Source organism: Colias croceus, chromosome 4 (genome assembly GCF_905220415.1).
Source record: "Colias croceus chromosome 4, ilColCroc2.1".
NCBI classification, from domain to species: Eukaryota; Metazoa; Arthropoda; class Insecta; order Lepidoptera; family Pieridae; genus Colias; species Colias croceus.
Genome location: NC_059540.1, coordinates 1,889,748 through 1,915,000, shown reverse-complemented (window position 1 = coordinate 1,915,000; position 25,253 = coordinate 1,889,748). Strand labels below are relative to the sequence as shown.

The window sequence follows — 25,253 nt, the reverse complement described above, 5'->3', positions numbered from 1 at the left end:
ATTACACTTAATATGTGTGTAAAACTTTTATTATTAAAGGGCTTGTCATGGAATATGTAATTTTAGATGTTTTTTTAAACAATGTCGGTATAGTTTGTTAAATAATAAAAACTTTATTTGTTAATCATTTTTCAAGTATTTTAACATTTTAATTGTTTATCTTGCAATTCTTAATATTGTATTAAAAAAAAAAGTTAAATGTGTAGGTGTGTTCCTTACAAAACTGTTAATATTAGTAGCTTCTAACCAAACATAGACCAAAGCAACCCTGCTTATAAATTAATATAAATATTTACTTTTGACCAGCTGCTCTAGTTTTTGTGAACTCCCAAATCATTTGCACTTAAACTTTCAGCAGAGAATTCTATCAACTTCGTCTCATCATAACTTTTACCTCGTTGGGAGTTATTTATGTACCTATCTTTGTCTTTGTAACTTCGGGGTCAGGGAGCTTCGCGCACTCTGCACAATGTTCTGCTGCAAGTTAAATAAAAATTACTTCAATTAAGTAACAATAATCAAAACAGACGAAATCATGCAAAAACCAAAACTTTATTCGTAAAAATATATCTCTGTAGTCTGTTATCATAAATCGTCCTTACTCGTACTTTATCTTACCTTGCTATTTCAATATTGCTTTTTCGCACTTTCTCATTTATCCAGAGATGAGATTCACATAATTATTTAAGTTTAAGTTTATCTGAAATTTTAGATAATGATATGAATTATGAGGTCAGTGACATGACATTTTGATTTTTGACGTTTAATGTTCGATACAAATCATTACGACTTGGCCTAAAAGCCTCGTAGCCAAGCCATTAATCTTAAAAAAATAGACAAAACTTCGGAATTCATTCGCTCATTGGACATTGTAGGCAATCGTATAGTAATCATGTTTTGAAGGCTCCCGGTACCAAAATAAAGTAAGATTATTTTGTGAACTCAACAAAACGTACCCATATTAGGTTGTTAATATAAAAATGGCGGTGTCCTCGTAATAATATCTAAAATTTGGATAAATCAAATTGAAAAATTGCGAAAGATAAGTAATATGCATTAAAGAATGCATGAAAGAGGCATGAAAGAGCAATTGAAATAGCAAGGTAAGATAATATACGAGTAATAAATATATTATATCTAAAACATTGGACGATTTATGATAACACAGATATATTTTTACGAATAAAGTATTGGTTTTTGCATGATTTCGTCTGTTTTGATTATTGTTAATTGAAGTTAACAAATAAGGTATCTAACAAACCATACCGACATTGTTTAAAAAACTTCTTTTTAGATGTTTACATACACCTAATAAAAGTAAACATATTAAAGGTACTTATTAAATTTTAAAGCAACAAATAATCAGTTTAAATCCAATTTATCTTTCACAGTTGTGTTGATTGCCGGCTTGCCCAAACATTGAACAAGGAAGTACCGGCTTGGGAGATGTTCATTGTTCATGTGGTAGTGAGAACTTCAAGTTGGGGGAGGCGCCACCATGTCTACACTTAAAATATTCATATTTGTATCATACATCTGAAAATGTAAATGTAAAAGTATACATAAGTACTGCAAGTTTTTAAATGATTTATCAACTCTTTATTATGCAAATACAATAATTGATTTAAATTTAAAATAAAAATATACCTAAATACCATTAAACTATTAGTGTAGGAATTATTCATTGTGATGTAAATACAAAGTTTTTGTTTATTGCATTTTAAGTTTTAAAGGCTGGTATTATAAATAAAAATTTAATTTTTTTTAATCAAGGGTGTTTTTAATATGCTATTTACTTACAAATTTGGATTTGAGTTATATATCTACCTAATTGTTTTTAATAAATATTTAAGCTAAATAGAATTGAATCTAATTTCGAATACTTCCATGTTTTATCACTTTTTTTATATATAAATGATATCAAGAGAAGTAAAGGAGCAAATTATTTGTCAATGAATAAATAAAAAGGACTAAATAAAGATTTTGGATTTATAAATGTTTTTTATTGCACTTAAACATTAAAAGTATGATATTGCTTCCTATTGAAAAAAATATATTCATGTTGCGCTGGCACCATGGCTTCTTGAATACTATCAATGCATCCATGTGGTTACTCTAGGTAATCTTATTCCTAGTGCTCGGAATTGATTGTAGAATCTGGAAATAAATAATGGTTTTATTTCTCAAAATTAAATGAGATCCTTAACAACAGATTACATAATCATAAGTACAATATGGGTAGTGCATTTGTGTGTAGATTTACTTTTATAGTCTTTTATTATATAGGCAAATAATAACATGATAAAATATATTGAATCATGAAGAAATAATAAACAATCTTTTATAGATTTACATTAAGTAGGTATTATAAAGATAAAATTTATGTTTAGGGAATAAGTAGAGTTGCATTTTATTATACAGAGAAATAACAAGTGGAGAATGTGTACATATACAGACGTATTTTTAAATAGATTTGCATTGGGTATGGTACTTACATTACTTTTATCTTACACAGATAAATCTGTAGGTTACCTATATTGTATTTTCAAATTGTTCATATCTCCCCCCATATCTCATAGGGACTCGTGATGATTACGCACTTGTTTACTATTTACACGATTCTTCTTAAATCAAAAGGTTTGAAGCCTTTTCTTCGAACAAGCCGATGTAATTCGCAGTTACGAAGTTCTATTATTAACCGATAACTGTCAAATTGTCAAATAGATCGCACGGTCCCAATAATTGAGTGAACTATTACGAGTGACGTCATCAAAATTGCTAGAAAAACAAAATCAGTTTAACGCTGCAACAAGCTTGCGTTAAGGGTGTCACGGTACGAAAAGACATAGTAATGTTATAATAAGCTTGCTATAAGAGATGCCGGTTACCCCCCAGGTCTATTAATAAACTTGCATTCAATACCTATTCTGTTCTTTAAGTTAGTGATATTACTCTTTTTAATACTTTCAATTGTTTTATTACAATGCAAAAAAAAAAAACATTGTGTTAACTTTTGAATGTTCTAAACCTTATACCTATTCTGTTTTTGATGTTCAGTAGATATTTAAATAAAACGAAACAACTCTATAACGCAATCATAATATATTTCGATACAATTCAATTTTACGAATTATATTAAATTACATAAGAAATTCAAAAAGTATACTTAACAATTAAATACTGACACAATATTAAGTACGAACCTCTATTAAACATGTAAATCGCACACTAAGGAATATAAGTACATGAAAAATTGTATTTTAGGTTTGTTATTAGATACAATTTAAACCGGTATAGGTCAGAAATATAAAATGATATTCAATACCTAGCAAAGAAATAGGTATCCATATTTCTGTGTCATTACAATGCAATAAATAATATGTTGTACCTATTAACGCAACTACATAGAATTTAAAAAAGTGTTATTCTTAAATTAATAATTAATATATTAAATTATGACTTAAGACTAGAAATACGACTATAATCAAATACTGAAAAACAATCATATAACTAATGATACAATTGTTTTTATAACATACAAAAAATGGTGACATTAAAATGAATAACAAAATATCATAAAAGTCGACTTTGTCATAAAAACTAACAACTAAAAATTTTTATTACGGCTTAAATCAAATTACTTAAATGCTATTTCTTGTATTAATAAAAACTACAATAAAAACTCTTGTTGTGATGAAGGAAGCTGTAACGGATGCTGCACCGGATTTAAACCAACCCTCCACTGGTTCACTGAAAATTAATTAAATCTTATTTAATTTTGCCATAGATCTCTTCAGACATGGAAGTTTCAGAACGAAGAATTAGAAAATAAATTATCATCACATTTTGTGAAGTTGCCATTTTCACATTCTATCATAGGTATTTTATTTATTAAGATTCGTAGGTACGTAAAATTCTGTACCTTTTAAATTTATTACTACTATTTTTCGTACGTCGAATTTTCTATGGGTCACCATTAGTGCGTAACACCCGTATTCACAAACGTTACTGTGAGGTCTCATAGTAGGCATGGACGCATAGGGGTAGCAAAATCATTTCACAAACAATACTTAAGTGGTGAAGCGCACTATGCGCTCGATAAACTGAACGCACAGCTAAGCAACTTCGTTAGCTACTTTAGACAACGCATAGTAGACCAAAAACAGGCCACGTGTACAAAACGTGTGAAGTTATATTTTTTTGTCGTCTTAATTTGTTGTTACTTTCGACCTCAAAAGTCAAAATGGATTATAGCAGTGAAGAAGAATTCGTAATTATATTAACGATAGGATATTTGAACAAAGGACAATAATAACAAGAAAAGTGGTACGGGACTTTCAAGATTGATTTGATTTGATTACTATAGTTCGGAAGAGTTTAGAAAACGTTATAGATTTTTGAAAGATGTTGTTTATATATAATATATGGCTGTGAGTTGAAGGCTACAGTCAAGTCCTCCCAAGCTTGCTTTTTTAATTCAATATTTTTTGAATTAGTTCGCTTGTCTTCAATAATGGGTCGGTCTCGTACTAGAGCCACGATTAGTTCCCTTTCCGACGTGGTGAATGGTATTTTCTTAGAACTGGAATACAATTATGTACTCATATTGTTTTATACGTCACTCAAAATTTTCGTTTAAGTTTTCCTTAGTTTGCCAGTCAATATGCCATATCAAACCAAGTTAAAATTACATACATAATAGCAAAGTAATAACATTACAATGTTTAAACTTAGGTAATTTGTGAAGATAGTAAAACAAAATTTCTCTGACCACATTGCGTCCGTAACGTTATTTTTTTATTTCCAGTCACGTGGTGCTGCGACATTTTAAGTGTAAGCTTATTATATGAAAATTACCACGACAAATCAAATGAACAATGTTTCTAAACAAACGGTTCGAATTGATTGTCATTGTCATTTACTCCTGTCAAACTCTACCATGAACTTAGCAATACAAATGAACCAATCACATGTCGCCAGTTTACGCAGTGCGTTTGCTTTGCCAAGCATTACTTAAGTTTTGTCTATGAATAGAAAGGCTCGATGAATGGAACGCACTGAGAAGTGTTACCCTTGGCACAGTGTTGATGCTTTACTTAGGGAAGTACTGTTTGTGAATACGGGTGTAAGTATTTTGCGTTCACGACAAGAACCCATAATTACCTAGATTGGGACGAAGGAATAAGGTAAGAAAGAAAACTGGTAGTCAGCTTTTTGTGCTCTTTTTTAAGCTATATATTTTATGTTTGTTTAAGCTATATATCATATGCCGACTATTGAATCAAGTTTGTATCTTATATTATGATCATTTAGATGATAAATATTTACTTGAGACCATTTTTAAAGAATAGGAAAAAATCGATCACTAGGAGATTCGAACCCGCGTGTTTCGGTGGTAGAAAACTTTGACTTAGGGTTTTCTCAAGTGTCTCTAGCAGTATTTATTGTAATGTTTTGAACGTCACCTAATTATGCCGTAGCATCATTTTGCTATCAATTGGAATGCAATCTCGTTATTCTCTCACAATTAATGTTAGTGTTAAGATACAATGTGCTGTGTGATTGTTCATTTGGGATGAGAAAAATAAATTAATTTAATTTAATTTAATTTTTAATTTCAGCCAGCGATGCTTATTGAAGGTCATGTTCCACAAACCAACTAGATTTCCTACAGAAGATTTATATAAACATTGCGGTCTCTTGTCTGTTAGAAAATTATATATTTTAAACTCTGTCTTAAAAACTCACAAAAACCTGCTATTTAATCCTACGCTTGATTTTGGAAGAAGAAATGATATTATTAAAATTCCGCATACTAAAACATCCTTTGCTAAAACACAATTCGCTGCTCAATCTTCAAACTTGTATAATAAAATAAATAAAAAATTAAATGTAGGTAAATTGCTCAATAAAAACTGTAAAAAAGTATTAACGGAATGGTTGAAACCCTTAAGCTACTCAGATACCGAAGCTTTGCTCCAATATAAAAAATAAACGTGCTCTCACACACACACACACACACACACACACACACACACACACACACACACACACACACACACACACATGCACACACACACTCATACAGATATTTTATTAAATTCTTTCTTTTCTTTTGTGTTTTTGCATTGAATTCATTCATATTGTTTTATTTCTGTTTCTGTGTCTAATAGTGTTAAGGAAGAGCGGAACCTCCTGACACAAGCATTTATTTGCTTACTAGGAGTGTTCCAATCACAAATAAGTTAAGGACCTATTGTAAAAGGAAGAAATAAATAATTTGAAATTTTGAAATTTGAAATTTATATTATACCTAGCTTTCCGCCCGCGACTTCGCCCGCTGTGTAATAAATTATATACTAAAACCTTCCTCTTGAATCTATCTATTAAAAAACTGCATCATATACTGTTGCTCAGTTTTGAAGATTTAAGCATACAAAGGGACATAGGGACTGAGCAAGCGACTTTGTTTTTTTACTATGTAGTGATTACGAATTTCAAGCACACAATGCCGCGGCGTCTAATTCCTTCATTTATTCATAATTTCAGTACTAGGATACTGCTATCGAAAGTTAGCAGATATGATTTGCTGCTATAGAAAATTAAGAGTCATTTAACCAGCTAAAAAGTTATCCGTAGGTAACGACTGAATAAAGTTGAAAAATATCATCCCTTTCATAAATTATTATTATAGTTGACTAGGTATCTATAAAAGGCATTGTGAGATATACGAACCTAAATTTAAAATAGGATAGGAAAGGACTTCAGGATACAGGAATACAGAATATCCATTCGAGGGAACGAATACTTGTTCTTTTTATTATTTACTACCATTATTTATGAAACTAATCATTTTTAACAGATTTATGAGTGCAGAATAAGAAGGTTTTATTAAAAAAACATTGGCATTTAGTGTGCGTGTACGCGTCTTTCCAAACTATACAAGGCCAGTACGCAACGGTATGAAACTAATCACGTATAGTTTGGAAATAACTTTTTTACAAAGTTCTTCTAATCTATACAACAGCAGTACGCAAATACTCGCGTATACTTTGTAGTGAAGTAAGTAAGAATAACGCTCCAAAATATACAGCGCCAGTACGCATGCGGACTAATCGTGTATGTGTCGGAGTAAGCGCGGCGTCTTTCCATTGCTCGCGTTTATATTATTGTTTGTTTATATTATTACGTTTATAGTATTGCTGTTTTGAAATCTATTATTAAAATGCATGTGTATTGTGTATGTAATGTTGCGTACTGATCGTATATTTTTTGTATCGAGGATGCTTGTGTCTTCGTTCCCGACTATGCAGCACGACTTACAATTGACAATAGTGCTAAAATGTAAGAATCTAATAAGTCCAGAAGAAGACGGTTGCGAGGCGACGGAGCCCCGCTCCGCGGGCTATTTTTGTGCAGTTAAAAAAAACACGAACCTAACCTAACCCATAGGTAACCCTTATATCTGTTACCTATTTATTTTTCTAAGCTCACCTAATAATATTTTTATTCCATATTTTACTGAATCAATCAAGAAGAATGAAAGTAGATAGATATAGCTGTACAAGTCTATGATTGCCTACGCCTATTTATTATTTCGCTCAAGCGTAAGTGGTGTAGTAGGTATATTTAGTTATATTTTGCGTAGGTACTGATCGTGTATAGTTTGGAACGAAGAAGCAAGTATACACGATCAGTACGCAAAATTCGTGTAATAACAAACTTAAAAACAGCATTACAAAGTATACACGAGCAGTTTCCTATGGTTGCGTTCTGGCTATGTATAGTTTGGAAATACGCTGCGTGTACTATATTGTGTTTAATGTTTATGAAGTTTATTAATTTTCTTTTATGTTTGCTGATCTTAACTTATGAGAGTACACATACAATAATGGCCTTATACACAATTAAATAATATCATTAAGAAGTTGTTTTCATCAGAGCTTTATCTATTAAATATTCTATACAATTTTGTTTGAACGTTAAATAGTGAGTCTATTAGCATGTACTGTTATATATTCTGTGCTATTAGTAAATTTATGTTTAAGCCTTTGATATTCAAGCACGACTAAGTTGAAGTGTGAAATATAAATCGTGATACAAAACTTAAGCCTTAATAATCTCAACTGCTTAAAGAATGGCATTGAATTGGACTACATCATTTATATGATACATAATAATGCTCTGAACAAAAATTATAAACTTCACAAGAGGAACTTCTTAACTATAACAAATTAATATAATATCCTACAAGATGCCAATAACGCCGCACGCGACACGTCCCCCGGCGTTGCCTGTCTTCCTTGAATCTGGGTGGTCAGTTCTGCCGAAGTCATCAGCCTTTTCGTGAAGAACCACAGCTCTTCCTAAGATGCAATGCGGTCCATATAGAGCTATTCCACTGTCCACAAAGTCCAGGGTTGCTACAGAGTTCTCGTCAAAGACAATGTTCCCTAAGTCGCCGACGTGACGATTTTCATCGTTGGGGTGACCGTGGTCTTTCTAGAAAGCAAATATTATCATAAATAAATGATAGGACAATAAGAGGTTATGGTGATAAACCTTGCTTTCACACGTGTTCTTACAATGTTTATTATTAAATACATTGGCTATGTACGAGATTAACACATTATTATCCAATTGTTATCTATCTTTCTCTTAGTTAAACTCGCTTTGATATTGCATTATCGGTTCTTTGTACACTAATAAAAGACACAATTTACAAAGATATTAATGCACAAGAATCAGGGTTAATGGTTATTACATTAATTCAAATTTAAAACAACAACAACAAAAAATAGGTATTTTACATACAAACATCGCTTTCAAACCATATTAAAGTAAATTACGCTAATTTTGCTTAAGGCCGGTTTCATCACTTGCTGATAATATCTTTGATAGTCGAATTATTAACATATTTTTGTATCATTTATTGTTTACTATCACATACGTAATCTTAACTGGGGTATAACTTGCCCTAAAGATAGCAAAACTTATAAAATTATATTTATCTTCATATATCTTAATATACATAAATCTCGTGTCACAATGTTTGTCCTCAATGGACTCCTAAACCACTTAATCGATTATAATAAAATTCGCACACCATGTGCAGTTTGATCCAACTTGAGAGATAGGAAAATTTTTCGATTTAAATCTCAAATCGTTTTAGAAAAAGCGGGCGAAGCCGCGGGCGGTAAGCTAGTCCTGCCATAAATATCTTGTTACCTCAGCTTGTAACCATTATCCTGCAATAGATATCTTACCCTATAACCAAACTTACATGCTCAGGATTAAAATGGGATCCCGTAGACAGACATCCTCCTGTAATATCTCCCTTCTCATGTACATGGAAGCCGTACTGGCCAGGGGGCAGACCAACGATCACACCCTCTACCCTGACCTTATGAGCGTCCACTTGGGTAAACGTTAGGTTACCATGGATGTCGTTCTTGCGTAAAGGGTCAGAAAGGAACACCTTCGCTTGGAGAGGTGCCTGAAATTACAAATGTATGTTAATGATATTGGTAAATTAAATTTGCGGAACAAATGGTAAATAAACTTGTTCTTTAATCTTTTTATGATAGCGATTAACGACCAACCCATGTTTGATCAGCGATAATAATAAATAACAAATTGTTTAATTGTTTGTAAGTCTAAATCGTTATAGTTAACGGATTCTAGTATACATTTAGTAGAATGTTGGAAGAGAATCTTACAACAGGATCTAGATATAAGTAATTATATTTTTGAAATAGGTTACAGAAATTTATGGCACAAATTATTTGAAACTATTTTTACATAATTGTGCGCAATAATACAAATTGAATAATATATACCTATTCACATATTAGGTGCATTGTTAGAAGAATGATAAATTAGATAATAATATAAGAGCACTTACTTGATCATATTGTGCTGAAACAGCGGCCAGCACTGCTAACAACGGTAAGAGAATAATCGCCATTTTCACTTAGGATCTGTAAATAAAACAATTCTTCATAATATTATTTATGGCTGCACTTTTATAGTGAAGACTATTACATATACTCTTTAAACCTTTGAACTATAAGGTTAAGAGTTATACAATGGCGTAGGTTGGTGAATTTTTGGAAAGTTTACAAATATTTATAATTATTGCATTTTAATAAAGAATGCCCTCCATAACCAAAACCATACAAAAGTCAAAACCCGTATGGAAACGTGGTCCACTAACAAAACAAATTATGCATAATTTTACTCAATACAACATGATCACTACGCCTTTTAGACGTCAAAGCGAACTATTACAACAGTATTCATCGTAGAAATAAGTGTGAAATGCACAAATTTAACATTAATAATGAAACACACACGGTTAGACAACAAGTCTAACAAAACAAACACAAATAACCTAGTCTAACAAAACAAACACAAATAACCTAGTCTAACAAAACAAACACAAATAACCTAGTCTAACAAAACAAACACAAATAACCCGCTTAAAAAATCCGGAGATTCTCAAATCACTTCTATTGCTTTACAAACTCTATCGCAAAACTGTTAAAAAAAAAAACAAAATCGTACCTAGTTACTTCACTATATCCGTAGGTATTATTTATTACTAAGAATAAAACACCTTTTGCTAATATCTTCTATTATTCATATTAGTATGTGAATTTAAAACGTTTCTATATAAATACCTTCATAGGTATGTATCACGTATTGATACTGCCAAATACCAACGATATTGAAGTATTTTGAATAAACAGTATACTATCTTGGATTTATCTTTTTTATCAACATCTCACAGATGATGTAATAAGTGAATGTAAGAAGAATATTCCGCCTCCAAATGTCGATCTAGGTATCATAAAATGACTAAAATATATTCTGAGAACATAGGGGACGAATAAAGTTCATCATCATCATCATCATCATCATCATCATACATATAATAAAATTCTAGAAAAGTGGTGTCTGTACAATGAAAATATGTAAAAAAAAATTAGCAGGGGTTATTATTAAATCGATCCCAAACCTAAAACTGTAGTTAAAAATTTTTTTGTCTGTTTGTCTGTTTGTCCGTTTGTCTGTTTGTCTGTATGTTTGAACACGCTAATCTCAGAAACGGCTTATCCGATTTAGATGCGGTTTTCACTAATATATTGTGGTAATCTTCATTTAACATTTGGTGTTTATTTCATGTCAATCGGTTTATAAATAAAAAAGTTATGACCATTTAAGTACTCACGGCGAACATTTGCTAAGGCATTCTATGGTACACTATACAGTGTACGATAAAACGTAAGTTATCTGTTATACGCTACAGTTATGTCCAAGTGATCATATCAAAAGTCCCCAAGGGTGGGGGGGCAAGCTGAGGTAGTAGGGGGGAGGGGTCAAATTAAAATTATACTTATTTCTAGGTAAATTTTATACATAAAATATCCTTTAAGTTATGTCGTATTATATTTATAAACCCCCGATGCAAAAATATGGGTGATAACTGATAAGTGTTTGACCGCTATGTGTGTGTATCTGTTTGTGCCACCGTAGCTCGCTAGCAGGTAATCCGAATTAGATGATGTTTTTTTGTTAGGCAGCATATTTTCCGACGCTGGTTCTTAAATAAACTGTATCAAAATCGGTTCATCCATTTATTGTACCTAGGTATATAGGGGTAAAAGTGGGAATGAGAATAACTAAAGTTGTCGAATATACTTTAGTGATATATTAAATGAAAGTGAACGACCTATCAGTAAAAATAAGTCAAATTTTATCAAAATCGGTTCATCCATTTATTTGATATAGGTATAAAAGTGGTAGGTAATAAAACAAGTGAATTTTGACTCAAGTCACATATGAAATGAAAGGGCATGACGTGTAAAGTATAATTAGACATATTTAATCAAAATCGGTTCATCCATTTACTATACCTATAAATAGGTATAAGTGGGAATGAAAGAAACGAATGTTGTCAAATATACCTTAGTGATATATCAAATGAATGTCCATAACGGGTGAATTACAATTAGTAATGTTTTATCGAAATCGGTTCATCCGTTTATTACATTTCTAGGAGCCACCGTTTCTACGAAAAATCTATTTTTTCATTCATTGATCTCAAAAAAAAATTTCCAAGCACCAGAACGACAGGTAATTTTAATTTTTTATTCTAATTGTGTTTTGCACAATTTTATTAAATTGCGACTGGATGAAAATTTTGTTCGTGGTCGTCGTCGTCGTTGGTAGGGTGAACAAATCCTTAGCAAAACATCATACGCTTATGTCAATTAGTATCTATCGATAGCGGATTCTATTCCTTTACATTTTGACGTTTGTCTCGGCACTCAGTTGCTGCACAATATAATATTGTCAAAAGCATCCATACAAGGAAGGAAGGTAAATAAATTTGCTCCTCTCCCTCCTGGTGCCTAAAAAATAATATGACATAATTTAAAATTAATTTTACGTAGAAAATTAATTAGGCATTTATTTTTTTATTTTTTAGATCAGTTTAGTATTTAAATTTTAGTAACAGTTCTTTTAATTATTTATGTTAGGACATGTTTATTCAATAAAAGTTAAGTAGTAGGTAACTACTATGCAGTCACTATTCCACGCGGACGAAGTCGCGGGCACAGCTAGTAATATAATAAATGCATTTTAATTTAAAAATGTATCACTGGATTTCCTCCTATTTTATAGTGTCATTTTTAATTTAATTTTTTTTAATTGTATGTACTAGGTACTTTTATGGAATATTAATGAATAAATACATTACTTTTGAACTTTTTTATAAAATGATGACTCAGAAACTGCAGATATGAAGTTTGATCTCATGTAAACACAACTAAATTCAACATATTATTAAAATAGGTAACGACTTGAAACCGTAAAATATAGCGCGAGTGAAGCCATAAGGTAAAACATAGACATTTATTAGGTAGGTATTCCAATTCATAATAAATTACACAAATAATGGATTAACCATATTATGTGAAACAGTCACGACTCACGAAGATCTTTGTGTTGCACATAAACAATCTATTGAAATCGCATGAATGCAATCGGAGAGAGGCAACAATAAAGAATGAACATTTAAATACCACAGATCTATGCTAATATTATAAAGCTGAAGAGTTTGTTTGTTTGTTTGAACGCGCTAATCTCAGGAACTTCTAGTCCGATGTGAAAAATTATTTCGGTGTGGGATAGCCCATTTATCGAGGAAGCCTATCATCATGCTAAGACCAACAGGAGCGGAGCAATGCGGGTAAAACCGCGAGGCACAGCTAGTTATAAATAATTTTACACAGATTGCATAATGAATAAAACATTTTGAAAGCATTGGATCTTTTGTTCCACATGCAAGTGCATGTAAACAAAATAAGCAAAATACAATCACAATCTATACATATAATAAATCTGTAGAAGGGTCAATTCTGTACATTGAAAATATTGAAAAAATAACTAGCAGGGGGTGTTACTGGATCGATACCAAACCCAAATATGTGATTAAAAAAATTTTTGTCTGTCTGTCTGTCTGTCTGTCTGTATGTGAAGACATCACGTGAAAACTACCGGTTCGATTTCGATGAAACTTGGTATAATTATACCTTATTATCCTGGGCGTAAAATAGGATACTTTTTATCCTGGAAAAATACGTAGAAAAAAATTAATCTCAATTTTTCAGTTATCCATAGACGTTGTTCTGTAGTAGGTACCGCGAACACACGTTGCGTATTATTATAGACCTAGCCGTATTTGGGTCCAATAGATATTTATAAGATGTCATTGTCCGAGTTACTCAAAATGGAGAAATAAACCATCCACGCAAAGACCGACATCCGCGCGGACGGAGTCGCGGGCGGAAGCTAGTCTATAATATAAAAATGAATCGCAAAATGTGTTGGTAAGCGCATAACTCGAGAACGGTTGAACCGATTTCGATAATTCTTTTTTTATTATATTCCTTGAAGTACGAGGATGGTTCTTATGGAGAGAAAACGTAAACATGTACCACGGGCGAAGCCGGGGCGGACCGCTAGTCAATAATAAATCTTAGCTCCTGGAAATAACGTTAAAAATTAATCGATTCAATGCAAAGGTGCTTGGAGATTATTATTTGTTTAAGGTCAAATGAACAAGGGAATTATAATGACTTTCCTGATGATACAATATATTCTGTAGAGTACATAATAAAGGATGTTGTTTCCTTAGGAAAAAGTAGAGTTCCTTATTCAATTACTTACAAATTAATAAGCATAGTCTATTTTATAATTTTTGATAAAAGATGAAATTAAATTATTATGCCTCCTCCACATTACTCGCGAAGTTGAACGAGGTTAGACGAATACAATAATGTAGAGAGGCACTTCGGCTTACTTCGTCCAACTTTACCTCGCCTCGGTCTACTTCCGTTTGTTGTCGGTTTTTGCGCCCGAGTCAAAGGGCACGAAGTTACCTGATGTTCGTTCTGAATATGAACGTATGCGCTCCTCGCGAAGTTGAACGAGTGTGTAGTGTAGCACCGCGGACTTCAGTCAACTTCGGCCGAGTACTTCGCCGAGGAACTTCGCGAGTAGTGTGGAGGAGGCATTAGAGACATTAGGTAACTACGAGTTAGTATTTAAATTATATGCAAAGCTTTTAAAGTTTTAATATAATTTCACTATCTACCTGCCTCACTTCTCTGCTTTTCGTGACACAATAAAATATATTGATGAGAAATAAGGAAACTCGATAAAAACAATCTTTGAAACATCTTATATAATATAAAAGTTAGAGCTCTATATTGGATGAATTTTTTTGAGATTTTAAAGCGTAAACAAATTAACTCTAATAACTTATATTGTATACGTAGGTACCTATACACGTTTTTTTACACTAATTAGGTATAACATAAAACTGAAGAGTTTGTTTGTTTGTTGAGCTGATCTCAGGAAGTACTGATATTGTTACTTATAATCTAAAAACTACCGATTTCAAACATTCTTTCGTTGGATATGGTATAACTAGCTGCTCCGCTCGGTTTCACCCCCGTGGCTCCACTCCTGTTACCCGTAGCGTGATGAAATATAGCCTATAACCTTCCTCGATAAATGGGCTATATAACACTGAAAGAATTTTTCAAATCGGACCAGTAGTTCCCGAGATTAGTGCGTTCAAACAAACAAACTCTTCAGCTTTATAATATTAGTATAGATATGTAAAACCTAAGTGCTCTAAGCTATTAAGCCGAACCGCTAGTTTTATATTTAGATAAGAACAAATACTAAACAAACTCGATAACATTTCTACCAAATATATTCAGATAGTAGAGAAAGGCAACATGTGCAGCTAAAGCCGGTTACCATTCCATCTCATTACGAAAACATCTCTAAGATAACATTACAAAACACTTTGTAACCTGATATTGTATACCTACCTACATCAAAACATTTTTTTTATCTCCACTATTAAATCTCTACTTTTAAAGAATTGAATGAATAATATTTGTATAATAACTTTAAATTTATAAAAAAAGCTGTGAAATACACTAGCAGCTGTGCCCCGCGGTTTTAACCGCATTGCTCCGCTCTTATTGATCTTAGCGTGATCTTACCTATAGCCTTCTATGATAACTGGGCTATCTAACACCGAAAGAATTTTTTCAAATAGGTAGGTACCTTGTTACTGAGATTAGCGCGTTCGAAAACAAACAAACAAACTCTTCAGCTTAATAATATTGGTAAAGATACTATATCATAAACGATTTCTAAAAAAAAGTTTAATATTAATCGATATTTTGTTAATGAGATTGCTTTTATAAAGTCGATGATATTAATTTTAATTACTGGGCAATGGTAATATTTAGAAGAATTTTATACCTCTTCATCTTTTTATCTTTGTGAATTTGTGATAAATAAAACTGTTTCTATAAAATCAATTCAATAATTTAATTTAATCTATGAAATTTAAAAGTAATTTTACGGTTCATTATTTTCTCTTAGTTTAAAATTAATAACACCTAAAATAACAAAAGCATTATAAAATATATACACACACTTTATTTTTTTACTACGTATCAACTAAATCCAAAAGTTCTTATAATTATTAAAATCCTCGTAAACTAAGTACATATTTATTATTTACCAAAAATTAACACACTAGGTACTTTTACATTTTAACAAATATTATGCAATATTTATTACACACGGTTATATACCCTAGGGTCTAAAATAAACACAATATATTACAAACACGACTTACCTCTATGATTCCAAACAGTGAATGCGAGGTACAATTTACAATTCCTCAGAGCGCATACAAAATGACCAGTCTATATTGACCCCTCACACACACGAGATTGACCCGTATTATTCCCTAGTTATACTAGTAAATAGGTCTTTTTTTTCTAAGTAGGGAAATTTTTCATAAATACACGGTCTCTGGGGATAGCGCCGTGGGTTATGTCTGATTCCTACCGACCAAAACCCCACTGTATTCCGTCCAAAACTATGTGGTCCAACCGCTTCAATGATGGGGCCACGGGTTTTAGTGAATAGGTCTTACTCGCTGGTCGTAAACAAATTATTTTCATTGCTAATCCAAAGTTGTTTAATCTAGAACGTGAGTTGTCAATGTTTGTTTTATTTTGGTTTTTGATTTTGCGTGTGCGTCAAGACAAGTTGCATTGAAGTCATTGGTTGAAGTCAATTGATTAGACTACAGGCCGGTATATAAAAAAAAATATGGGTCATTTGAACCACCAGGTGACCTATCTAGAACGATAGAAGAGCATAAAATAATAAGATTCAGCACTATGCCGTCACTTGTAAACTGTCCAACTGAGTGCAGATGAGACTTCGAATAGAATAGAAATGCAATGAACTTAATTAATAATTATTATAAAAAAAATATGTATACTGGTTTCAGCGCGTGACATCACCTGTATAAAATATCGATACACAGTCAAACCACACATTACTAAATAGTTACTACGTCAAACTATATAATCCATCTCTTGGTCCAAAATCAGACGAATTTGATCAAAATATGCTTGTGCATTTAAATTAAAAAATGTCTTTTTACTATGTAATTTTGTTCTAAACTTAGAGTACCTAGGTAATATTATAGAGTTAGAGCCCAACAGATAGAGTCTGACAACTACATACAAACAGACTTACATTCATTTTTCACATGAGCAAGTTTAAATTCGCCTGTCTACTGCATACCTATCACATGAGATTTATGTAACTAAATGTACATATTTACGCAATTCTAAAGTAGTTAGCTGATCTCGTTTGATCCTATCAGTTAAGCAAGATTAAACAGTATAACATGTTTATTGTATTTGTAATTTGAACTTCCATAGAAGCCACACCCAAATAACAAGTTATAAAGACAGAACAAAAAACTACCCAAAAAAAACGACGCCTAATATAAGGGAAAAAAGTCCTCACTTGTTTTATATACCTTACAACTTTTTATTATTATTGCAATGACTTGCAATGGAATCTTAAAATTCGGATAAGTAATAAAAAATTGTAAAGTATAAAGAACATCTTCATCAAAAATACAACTTCTGATCTGTTTTATTATAGAACATCTAAATAGGTAACAATCTTGGACCCTTGAGGAAATGACTTTCAAAATAAAGGGAAGTTTTGTTAAAATTGAAATTGTTATGAAATAATCATATTTATTTGTCTGATGCTATACTTAAAATAAATAAACAGCTGCATTGGTTTCTACATATTAAGTAAACAGACGAAACATTGTGAAATATTTACTTTCAGGGAAAAACATTAACTTTACAAATTTATCACAGACTGATATTTATAAACTATCACCTACGGAACGTATTTCAACATATAAACCCATTACAAAATGTATGTATGTAAAATAATTGTCTGGGTATCCTATAATGATCAACACAATTCTCTAGTCATATTTGACATGTTAATGATATTTTGATAATGTTAACTAACTACATGTATACCTACATTGCCTACATTATACAGCTGCTAATAACCTATTTCTTCCTAGAGCCATTAGCTCCCCTCTGTCAGATATGACAGTAGCTGTCTATACCACTTATTCAGATATAGAAAGATATTTATGCAATAAAACTTTAAAAGCTATAATAAATAACTTTGTACTTATATCTGACTGTTTGTTATGGATGTGAATCACTTTTAATGTAACATAGAATTATGATGAAAAATGTAGAGAATTTTCATCTTTTATCAGAAAGCTTTAATCATAACTAAACTTCAAAAGGGTTTGAAAAGGGAGGGAAATATATACCACGAATTTGTATATAGTATATACCTCACAATCCTCACAATCCTAGTTAAGTTATAAGATTTATATGAATTCTTAAGATGCTTATGTCTCTATTTAAAACTTCGGAAGATGGACTACATGTATCGCTTTTAAAATGAAAATAAAAAGCCACAAACTGAAATAAGAAGATGAACTGGTTCTCTCATTGCACAATATATTGCAATTTCTCGGATAAACCTGTCAAGCGCGAAACATTACCAGGTTTTATTAGCAAAGGACTAAACTCCGGACTTGACCTCTGGCGTATTCTGTAGAACATCTGCAGTGTGTTTTAATCTCGTTTATAATAATAAGATTAAATGTAACATGTGTTATTGTAACAATAAGATACAGTGTTAAATACAATCGTAGTAATAAGTGTTATTCAATGGTAGGTAATGCACGCGAGTCCTTCCGCATTGAAGGTTATAATATATTTTGCGTGCCTTATCCTACTAATATTATAAATGCGAATGTTTATAATACATATTTAAAGTGCAACTTTTATTACATCGTCTCAAACTTTTTGGTCTGTGTAGCGCATGTAGCGTGACGCACGATACGTACGATAATTATCGTACAAATACGATAATTTTTAGTTAAATGTCTATAGTGTGAAAAAAGGTTCACTTTTTCCGTGGTTTCATAAAACCACACAACATTTTTTTTTTGTTTTTTTTTTATTATTCAAACATTCTATTATTTTAAGACATAACGACTGCTATTGCAATATATTGATGAACTAGCATTCCGCCCGCGGCTTCGCCCGCGTTTAAAAAAACCCGCATAGTTCCCGTTCCTGTGGGATTTCCGGGATATACATATATGTTTATCCAAGTTACCCTCTATATATTATGTATACTAAATTTCAATGTAATCTTCAGTAGTATTTGCGTGAAAGAGTGAGTAGGTACATCCATCCTCACAAACTTTCGCATTTATTATAAGTATTACATTTCCCAACGTGTAGAATCAACAAAGCTAAAAACAGTGTAATATTTATGGCTATTAAAATATTATATAATATTAAATAATACATCATTTATTTTGATAAGGGTTAATACCAAGGTACAAATAAAGAGCTTTTTGTAGCGGTGGTATTTTAATTTCTTTTTTTCAATAAAAAAACGCTTATTGTGACATGACTGTAATAGTTAGAGATATGCTGCCGCTGATTTTTTGTAGACAATGGTGTGTTCTAAAAAAATGTAGTATATCATTTTGTTCTATCATCAACAGTTTTCGCAGCGCACGCGATGTAAGGTAGTTTTTTGATATTTTTTTCACACCTTGGATTACGTTATCGTAATTTTAGTAAGGATGCCTATTTTTTTTGAAAATGAAATATAGCCTATGTCACTCAGAAATGATGTAGCTTTCCAACAGTGAAAGAATTTTTCAAATCTGCCAAGTAGTTTCGGAGCCTATTCAATTCATACAAACAAACAAACAAAAAATCAAACCTTTCCTCTTTATAATATTTGTATAGATTTGTAAATCATAAACTGTAACAAAAAACAGGTGTTTGTAGTATTTTCTTTCTCTATCTTCTTATGGGTCAATAAACTCAAACTCAAAACATTTATTTGCTCTTCGGCTTCTTCAAGAAGCACTTTTGGATCGTCATAATATCATAGACTAACTGCGCCCCGCGGTTTCGCCCGCGTGGCTCCGCTCCAGCGTCATGATATTATAATAACCTTTCTATATACACCTCGGTTACTAACACCGAAATAATTTTTCAAATCAGACCAGTAGTTCACGAGATAAGTACGTTCAAACAAACAAACTCTTCAGCTTTATAATATTAGAATAGATTTGCCATTTACCACTGGTTTGGTATTGGAAAGCAGTTTCTACAGACAGAGCAGAGCCGGCAAGGATCTGTGTAGTTGCTCTTTTAAAATCATGAGGGGCGCTAATCTTTGATAAATAAAAAGTCGCAGTACATTTCCTTTATTCGAGTCATTATATTGTAAACATTGTAGATAATGAACAAAACATCCTTATAATCAGTCAATTGATTTATTTTCCACTGGCTATAAATTTTATCGTAAAGATAATTTTGCAAAGAAAAAAATAACAACAAAGAGTAACAACAACAGATACATTAGGTACGTTATATCTACGCATTAAATATTTCTCGTAGTAATCACAGATAATACAAAATAGTAAATATTAATTTTATATCACATTATTACTTTATACTTCTTCCCATATTTCTATGTTAATTTTTATGTATGTTAAAGTTCGCTTAGAGTGGAATATTTTTCCTCGCTACTCTCTCATCTGTGTATATCAAGTGTATGGTAGCTTGTAATGTTCACTCTATTAATTTAATAATTATTTTATTCTTATGTAGGTAATAATTAATCTATACATATATAATAAATCTGTAGAAGGGTCAATTCTGTACATTGAAAATATTGAAAAAATAAATAGCAGGGGGTGTTACTGGATCGATACCAAACCCAAATATGTGATTAAAAAAATTTTTGTCTGTCTGTCTGTCTGTCTGTCTGTCTGTATGTGAAGGCATCACGTGAAAACTAGCAGTTCGATTTCGATGAAACTTGGTACAATTATACCTTATTATCCTGGGCGTAAAATAGGATACTTTTTATCCTGGAAAAATACGTAGAAAAAAAATAATCTTAATTTTTCAGTTTTATCCATAGACGTTGTTCCGTAGAACCGCGAACACACGTTGCGTATTATTATAGATATATATATATATATTATAGATATATATAGGCCTAACCGTATTTGGGAATTGGGTCCAATAGATATTTATAAGATGTTATTGTCAGAGGTACTACCTACTCTAAATGGAGAAATAAACCATCCACGCGAAGACCGACATCCGCGCGGACGGAGTCGCGGGCGGAAGCTAGTTATTAATAAATACATTATGCTCTAGGCTTAGAAGTTTTCGTAAATAGGGATGATACGAAGTTTTTGCAAGTTTTTCCATACTAGATGGCGCTATAATATCATATAATTCTAAGTATAATTTATTCATATAATATTATGACCTTGGACCGTCATGATTTATATAAAGTCTATATCTGATTAAAATTTCATCACAATTGGTCAAGTCACAAGTGGTTTCGGTGAAAAAGCGTAACAGATAGTAATAACTCTATCTTACGCTCAAACGCTGTTTACGCCAAATTTTACCTCATTTTAATAGTTAATCTATAAAAGCATAATCATCTAGTGCTTATAGATGAAGGAACTAAGTACCACATATTCCAATTAAGATATTTCGTCTCAGCTCGAACACCTTGCTCTAGTTGCTAAAGTTCATTAACAAGTAATACATCATAGTGACCTTAAATACTCTGACCATGATGGTTACTTGCTTACCTTCCATACCCGATGCAGAGTTACTACGTCTTGAAATAATTGCTTCCAATCGTTTTCTTAGTATGAAATGTAATACCAACTCTATTCCTGAATAAAATCGATGTGTTTCAATATGTTATCAGATATATGGTTTCAATATTTATAATTTGACGACGCGGTTGGCGCAGTGGTAAAGTAACTGCCTACTGAGCCGACGGTCCCGGGTTCGATCCCCGGTCAGGGCAAATATTTGTGTGATGAACTCAATTATTTGTTCTTGGGTCTGGGTGTTATTATCTATATATGTATTTATTAAATATTATATTTATCGTCGCCTAGTACTCACAACACAAGCCTTAATTGAGCTTACTGTGGGACTAGGTCGATTTGTGTAATAATGTCCTATAATATAAAAAATAAAAAAATAGTATCTAAGATAAGACATAGAAAACTAGAGTGTGATGACATTACACAAATTAGGTAGAGCCAAATTAAGTAATTTTTGAAGCTTTCCATCCATTCCATTACATAAGTTTTGCATACCTTAATGTGCGTAAAACACACCCTTTAAAATTGTTTTTCCTTATGAAATGAAATGAAATGAATTTATTCGCAAGAAAAGTGGTAATACATTGGTGTTATGAGAGAACATGTTGTACACAATTCGCCAGTCTCAGCTGGCATGCGAATAGTTACATTAACTAAATTTTACAGTGCTTGTTAAATTTAAAATTTTAATATAAATTATAAACATTTTATTAGCGATGATGACAGAGATTCAAATCAAATTAAAATAAATTATAATAAATTATTACATATTTGCATCAAAAAATTCATTTAAATTATAATAGCATTTGTCAATTAACCAGTTTTTAAGCTTAAACTTAAATCTATTTAACGGTAGCTCTCTTATATTTTTAGGTAAGGCGTTAAATATATTTATGGCCATGATATATGCATTTTTTTTACATAAAGTTGTTCTGTGCTTTGGTATTATCAACCTGGTCGGGTCTCTCTGTCCAAGTTGACAGTTCTCCCCTGCACTATTGAAGATCTTGTAATGTTTTTTCACGAAAAGAGCAGCCTCTAATAGATAAATTCCAGTTAACGTCAATATTCTACAGATACACATTGTCATACCATAGTCATACTATCTAAACTCCAAAATAACATTATAAACGTCACAGAACAGTAAGAACATAATAGAAGTGAGATGTGGGCGTGGCCCACGTGTCACTAGTAAGGTAAGATCACCTAACTCGCTCTCAGTTGTGCGCAGAAAAATATTCGAGTCGGTTGTCAACTGTCAAACCTTATTTCCATATTTATTCATTATTTAGAGCGTGTTGTTCGGTATTAGAGTGGAAAAATGATAGCAGACGAAATAATATCAGCAATCGAGGCATTTCATACCATCGGTAAGTCTTATTTTAATTTATTTTAAATATATTTTATGTTACAACTTCGCTTGTCGTAATTTGTAAAAAATTTATAAAAATATTAAGTCAAAATGAACCTTAATACATAAGAAATAAGTACTAATATAGATTGAACAGCAAACAAGACTTTCTGGAATATTAGAGCCAGCGCGCACGAGCAACTTTGTCTCCGCAACTATTTTGTCTCTCCCATCAATTGTATGGGGAGTTGTGTCGCTACGTGCGCGCACTTTCATACTAGCCCATGGGTGGAGAGACAAAAAAGTTGCGGAGACAAAATAGTTGCGGAGACAAAGTTGCTCGTGCGCGCTGGCTCTTATTGAAATAAACAAACGAATGTCGGATTAGTGATGCATGTGGCGCATATCGACAGTATCGATACTTTAGAAAAGACAAACATTTTAAATATTAAATTTTATTCTATTTTTCCTTAGCTTTCATTTGTCCTATTTATTTATAGATTTTCGAAAGAGCCTAATTTAAAAGAGAAATGGATAATAAATGCAACGTGACGAGTTAACTGGATGCCGAACAGCAATAAGCAGTCTAACAAAGGCCACCGATACATCAAACCTACGGCAGTTCCAAGATTTAAAATAATGCATATTTTCTGTTTGTTTTGTAAATATAGATTTATACTATTCTATTCCGTTTTTTATTTAAATATAATAATATAAAAAGACGTACTTAGTAGTAATAAACATACTCCAAAATGTGACACATTATCCTATACTCATATAATAGAAAGAAAAAAAAATGCACAAAAATATATTTATTTGTAAATTATCGATAACAAGGCTGACATCCCTTAGAGCATAGCATCAGGTTAATGTCAAGTTAATGTCATTAATTTAGAGTGACACAAATTTCAACCTTATCTTTATGTGTAGAGGTTCAAAGTTATATGTATTGAAAACCAACGCCATCTGTTGTGGAATAGCTGAATGTTTTCGAATTTGGAATTTCTGAGCAAAGAGAAACAAAACAGCTAATATACCTAGGGATGTTATACTAAAATAAACCGTAACTTGGTTCGTTAGGGTACATATTGAAATGCTGAATTTATAACCTAAGTCAGTTTTTACTCAAATTAAGTTGTCCAATCAAAGGCATAGTTTACTTGTAGTGTACTGTATAACTATCGGTTTAAATGTATGGGTTTGGCGACACTGGTTTTCATACTAATGATGACATTATAGCACTTCTATTATGTTCTTACTGTTCTGTGATAAACGTTATGTAAATAAATGTATTCCTTTGCTCGTCTTTCACATTAAAACAGAACAATCAAAAGTCGAAATTTTTGTGTAGAAATTCTGTATTGTTTTCTTATTAGGATTAATACTTTTAAGGGACCAAACTATGTGCGAAGTAAAACTTAAATACCTACATGATGTAAACAAGTACTTACGTAGTAAACAAGTAGTACGTAGTAGTAACGTATGTAGTTACATACGTTACCATGAAAACGTGATTTGTTTATCTTATGCACTCAGTATTTAGTCAAACTGGTAGTATAGTTAATTTTCCTTACAAAAGGGATTGATTTAAATTTCGTAAATGAAAGAAAAATTCACAATTAAAACACACATTTATAAAAACTGATAAAAACCAATCATAACAGCTCTACCATTATTTAACTATGACTACGAACGCCTCTTTAATATTTTTATTATAAAGTAATTTATTATTTACCTACATAACAACACAATACTAATCTAAAAAGAACTGCGTACACAAAAGTTTCGCGACGTAGTTCTTCTATTGTTATATCAAAACGTAATAAATAATTATTGTATCTGTGCAAAGTCGCCTCGCAATTAAAAACAAATCACTTACCAAAAAAAAACACACTTCACTAAACAACACGACACTATACAAGATCAGGCGCAACACTGCAGTAGGTACCTGACTTCAAGTGGAAAGCCTTGTTGATAAGAAATCGTCAAGAAATTACTGCGACCCAAATCGAGGTTATAATATGTGTAACCTCCTTCGATACCCCTTCATACAGGCGTACATTTAGCACCAATATCTATGTCTAATTACTACTTACTGAATAACAAAATATACCGATTCCTTATAATAAACCAGAAATTTTGAAAAGGAACATGAATTTTCTATAGTTGTGCTCTATGTACATATGAAATTATGGATGAAAAATAAATAAA

The 25,253-nt window shown here is 31.7% G+C and overlaps 1 protein-coding gene and 3 long non-coding RNA genes across 5 annotated transcripts in view; 2 read left to right on the top strand and 2 right to left on the bottom strand.

Annotated features, from left to right (window-relative positions):
- Window positions 1-763, bottom strand: part of LOC123691379 — a 1,247-nt gene extending 484 nt beyond the window's left edge. The window contains exons 1-2 of the long non-coding RNA XR_006751392.1: window positions 619-763; window positions 297-477 (exon numbers count right to left, since the gene is read on the bottom strand). This is a non-coding gene — a long non-coding RNA (uncharacterized LOC123691379). The remainder of the gene's footprint in view (window positions 1-296; window positions 478-618) is intronic.
- A 104-nt stretch (window positions 764-867) lies between these two features.
- On the top strand, window positions 868-1,768 carry LOC123691380. Its single transcript, XR_006751393.1, has 2 exons — window positions 868-1,103; window positions 1,392-1,768. It is a non-coding gene; the product is annotated as an uncharacterized LOC123691380 (long non-coding RNA).
- A 1,315-nt stretch (window positions 1,769-3,083) lies between these two features.
- Window positions 3,084-25,010, bottom strand: LOC123690934 (superoxide dismutase [Cu-Zn] 2-like). 2 transcript variants are annotated; one of them, XM_045635093.1, is made up of 5 exons: window positions 24,922-25,010; window positions 9,905-9,980; window positions 9,284-9,496; window positions 8,252-8,502; window positions 3,084-3,750 (listed from the first exon to the last, which is right to left on the bottom strand). In XM_045635093.1, the coding sequence occupies exons 2-5, from the start codon at window positions 9,965-9,967 to the stop codon at window positions 3,642-3,644; spliced, it is 636 nt and encodes a 211-aa protein (XP_045491049.1). In that variant the 5' UTR covers window positions 9,968-9,980; window positions 24,922-25,010; the 3' UTR covers window positions 3,084-3,641. The 2 variants fall into 2 exon arrangements, with proteins under 2 accessions (XP_045491049.1, XP_045491050.1); XM_045635094.1 differs by lacking the exon at window positions 3,084-3,750 and having other exon boundaries at window positions 6,788-8,502; window positions 24,922-25,005.
- LOC123690936 lies at window positions 3,988-5,099 on the top strand. Its single transcript, XR_006751350.1, has 2 exons — window positions 3,988-4,326; window positions 4,808-5,099. It is a non-coding gene; the product is annotated as an uncharacterized LOC123690936 (long non-coding RNA).
- Window positions 25,011-25,253: the final 243 nt, after the last annotated feature.

Excerpts from the sequence above, each read along its gene's own strand:
- LOC123690934 (XM_045635093.1), bottom strand. The coding sequence starts at position 9,967 with ATGGCGATTATTCTCTTACCGTTGTTAGCAGTGCTGGCCGCTGTTTCA. Across the intron at positions 9,497-9,904 it reads TTTCAGCACAATATGATCAA|GCACCTCTCCAAGCGAAGGT; the intron begins GTAAGTGCTCTT and ends TTGTAATTTCAG. Across the intron at positions 3,751-8,251 it reads TGCGGCGTTATTGGCATCTT|TGAACCAGTGGAGGGTTGGT; the intron begins GTAGGATATTAT and ends ATTAATTTTCAG.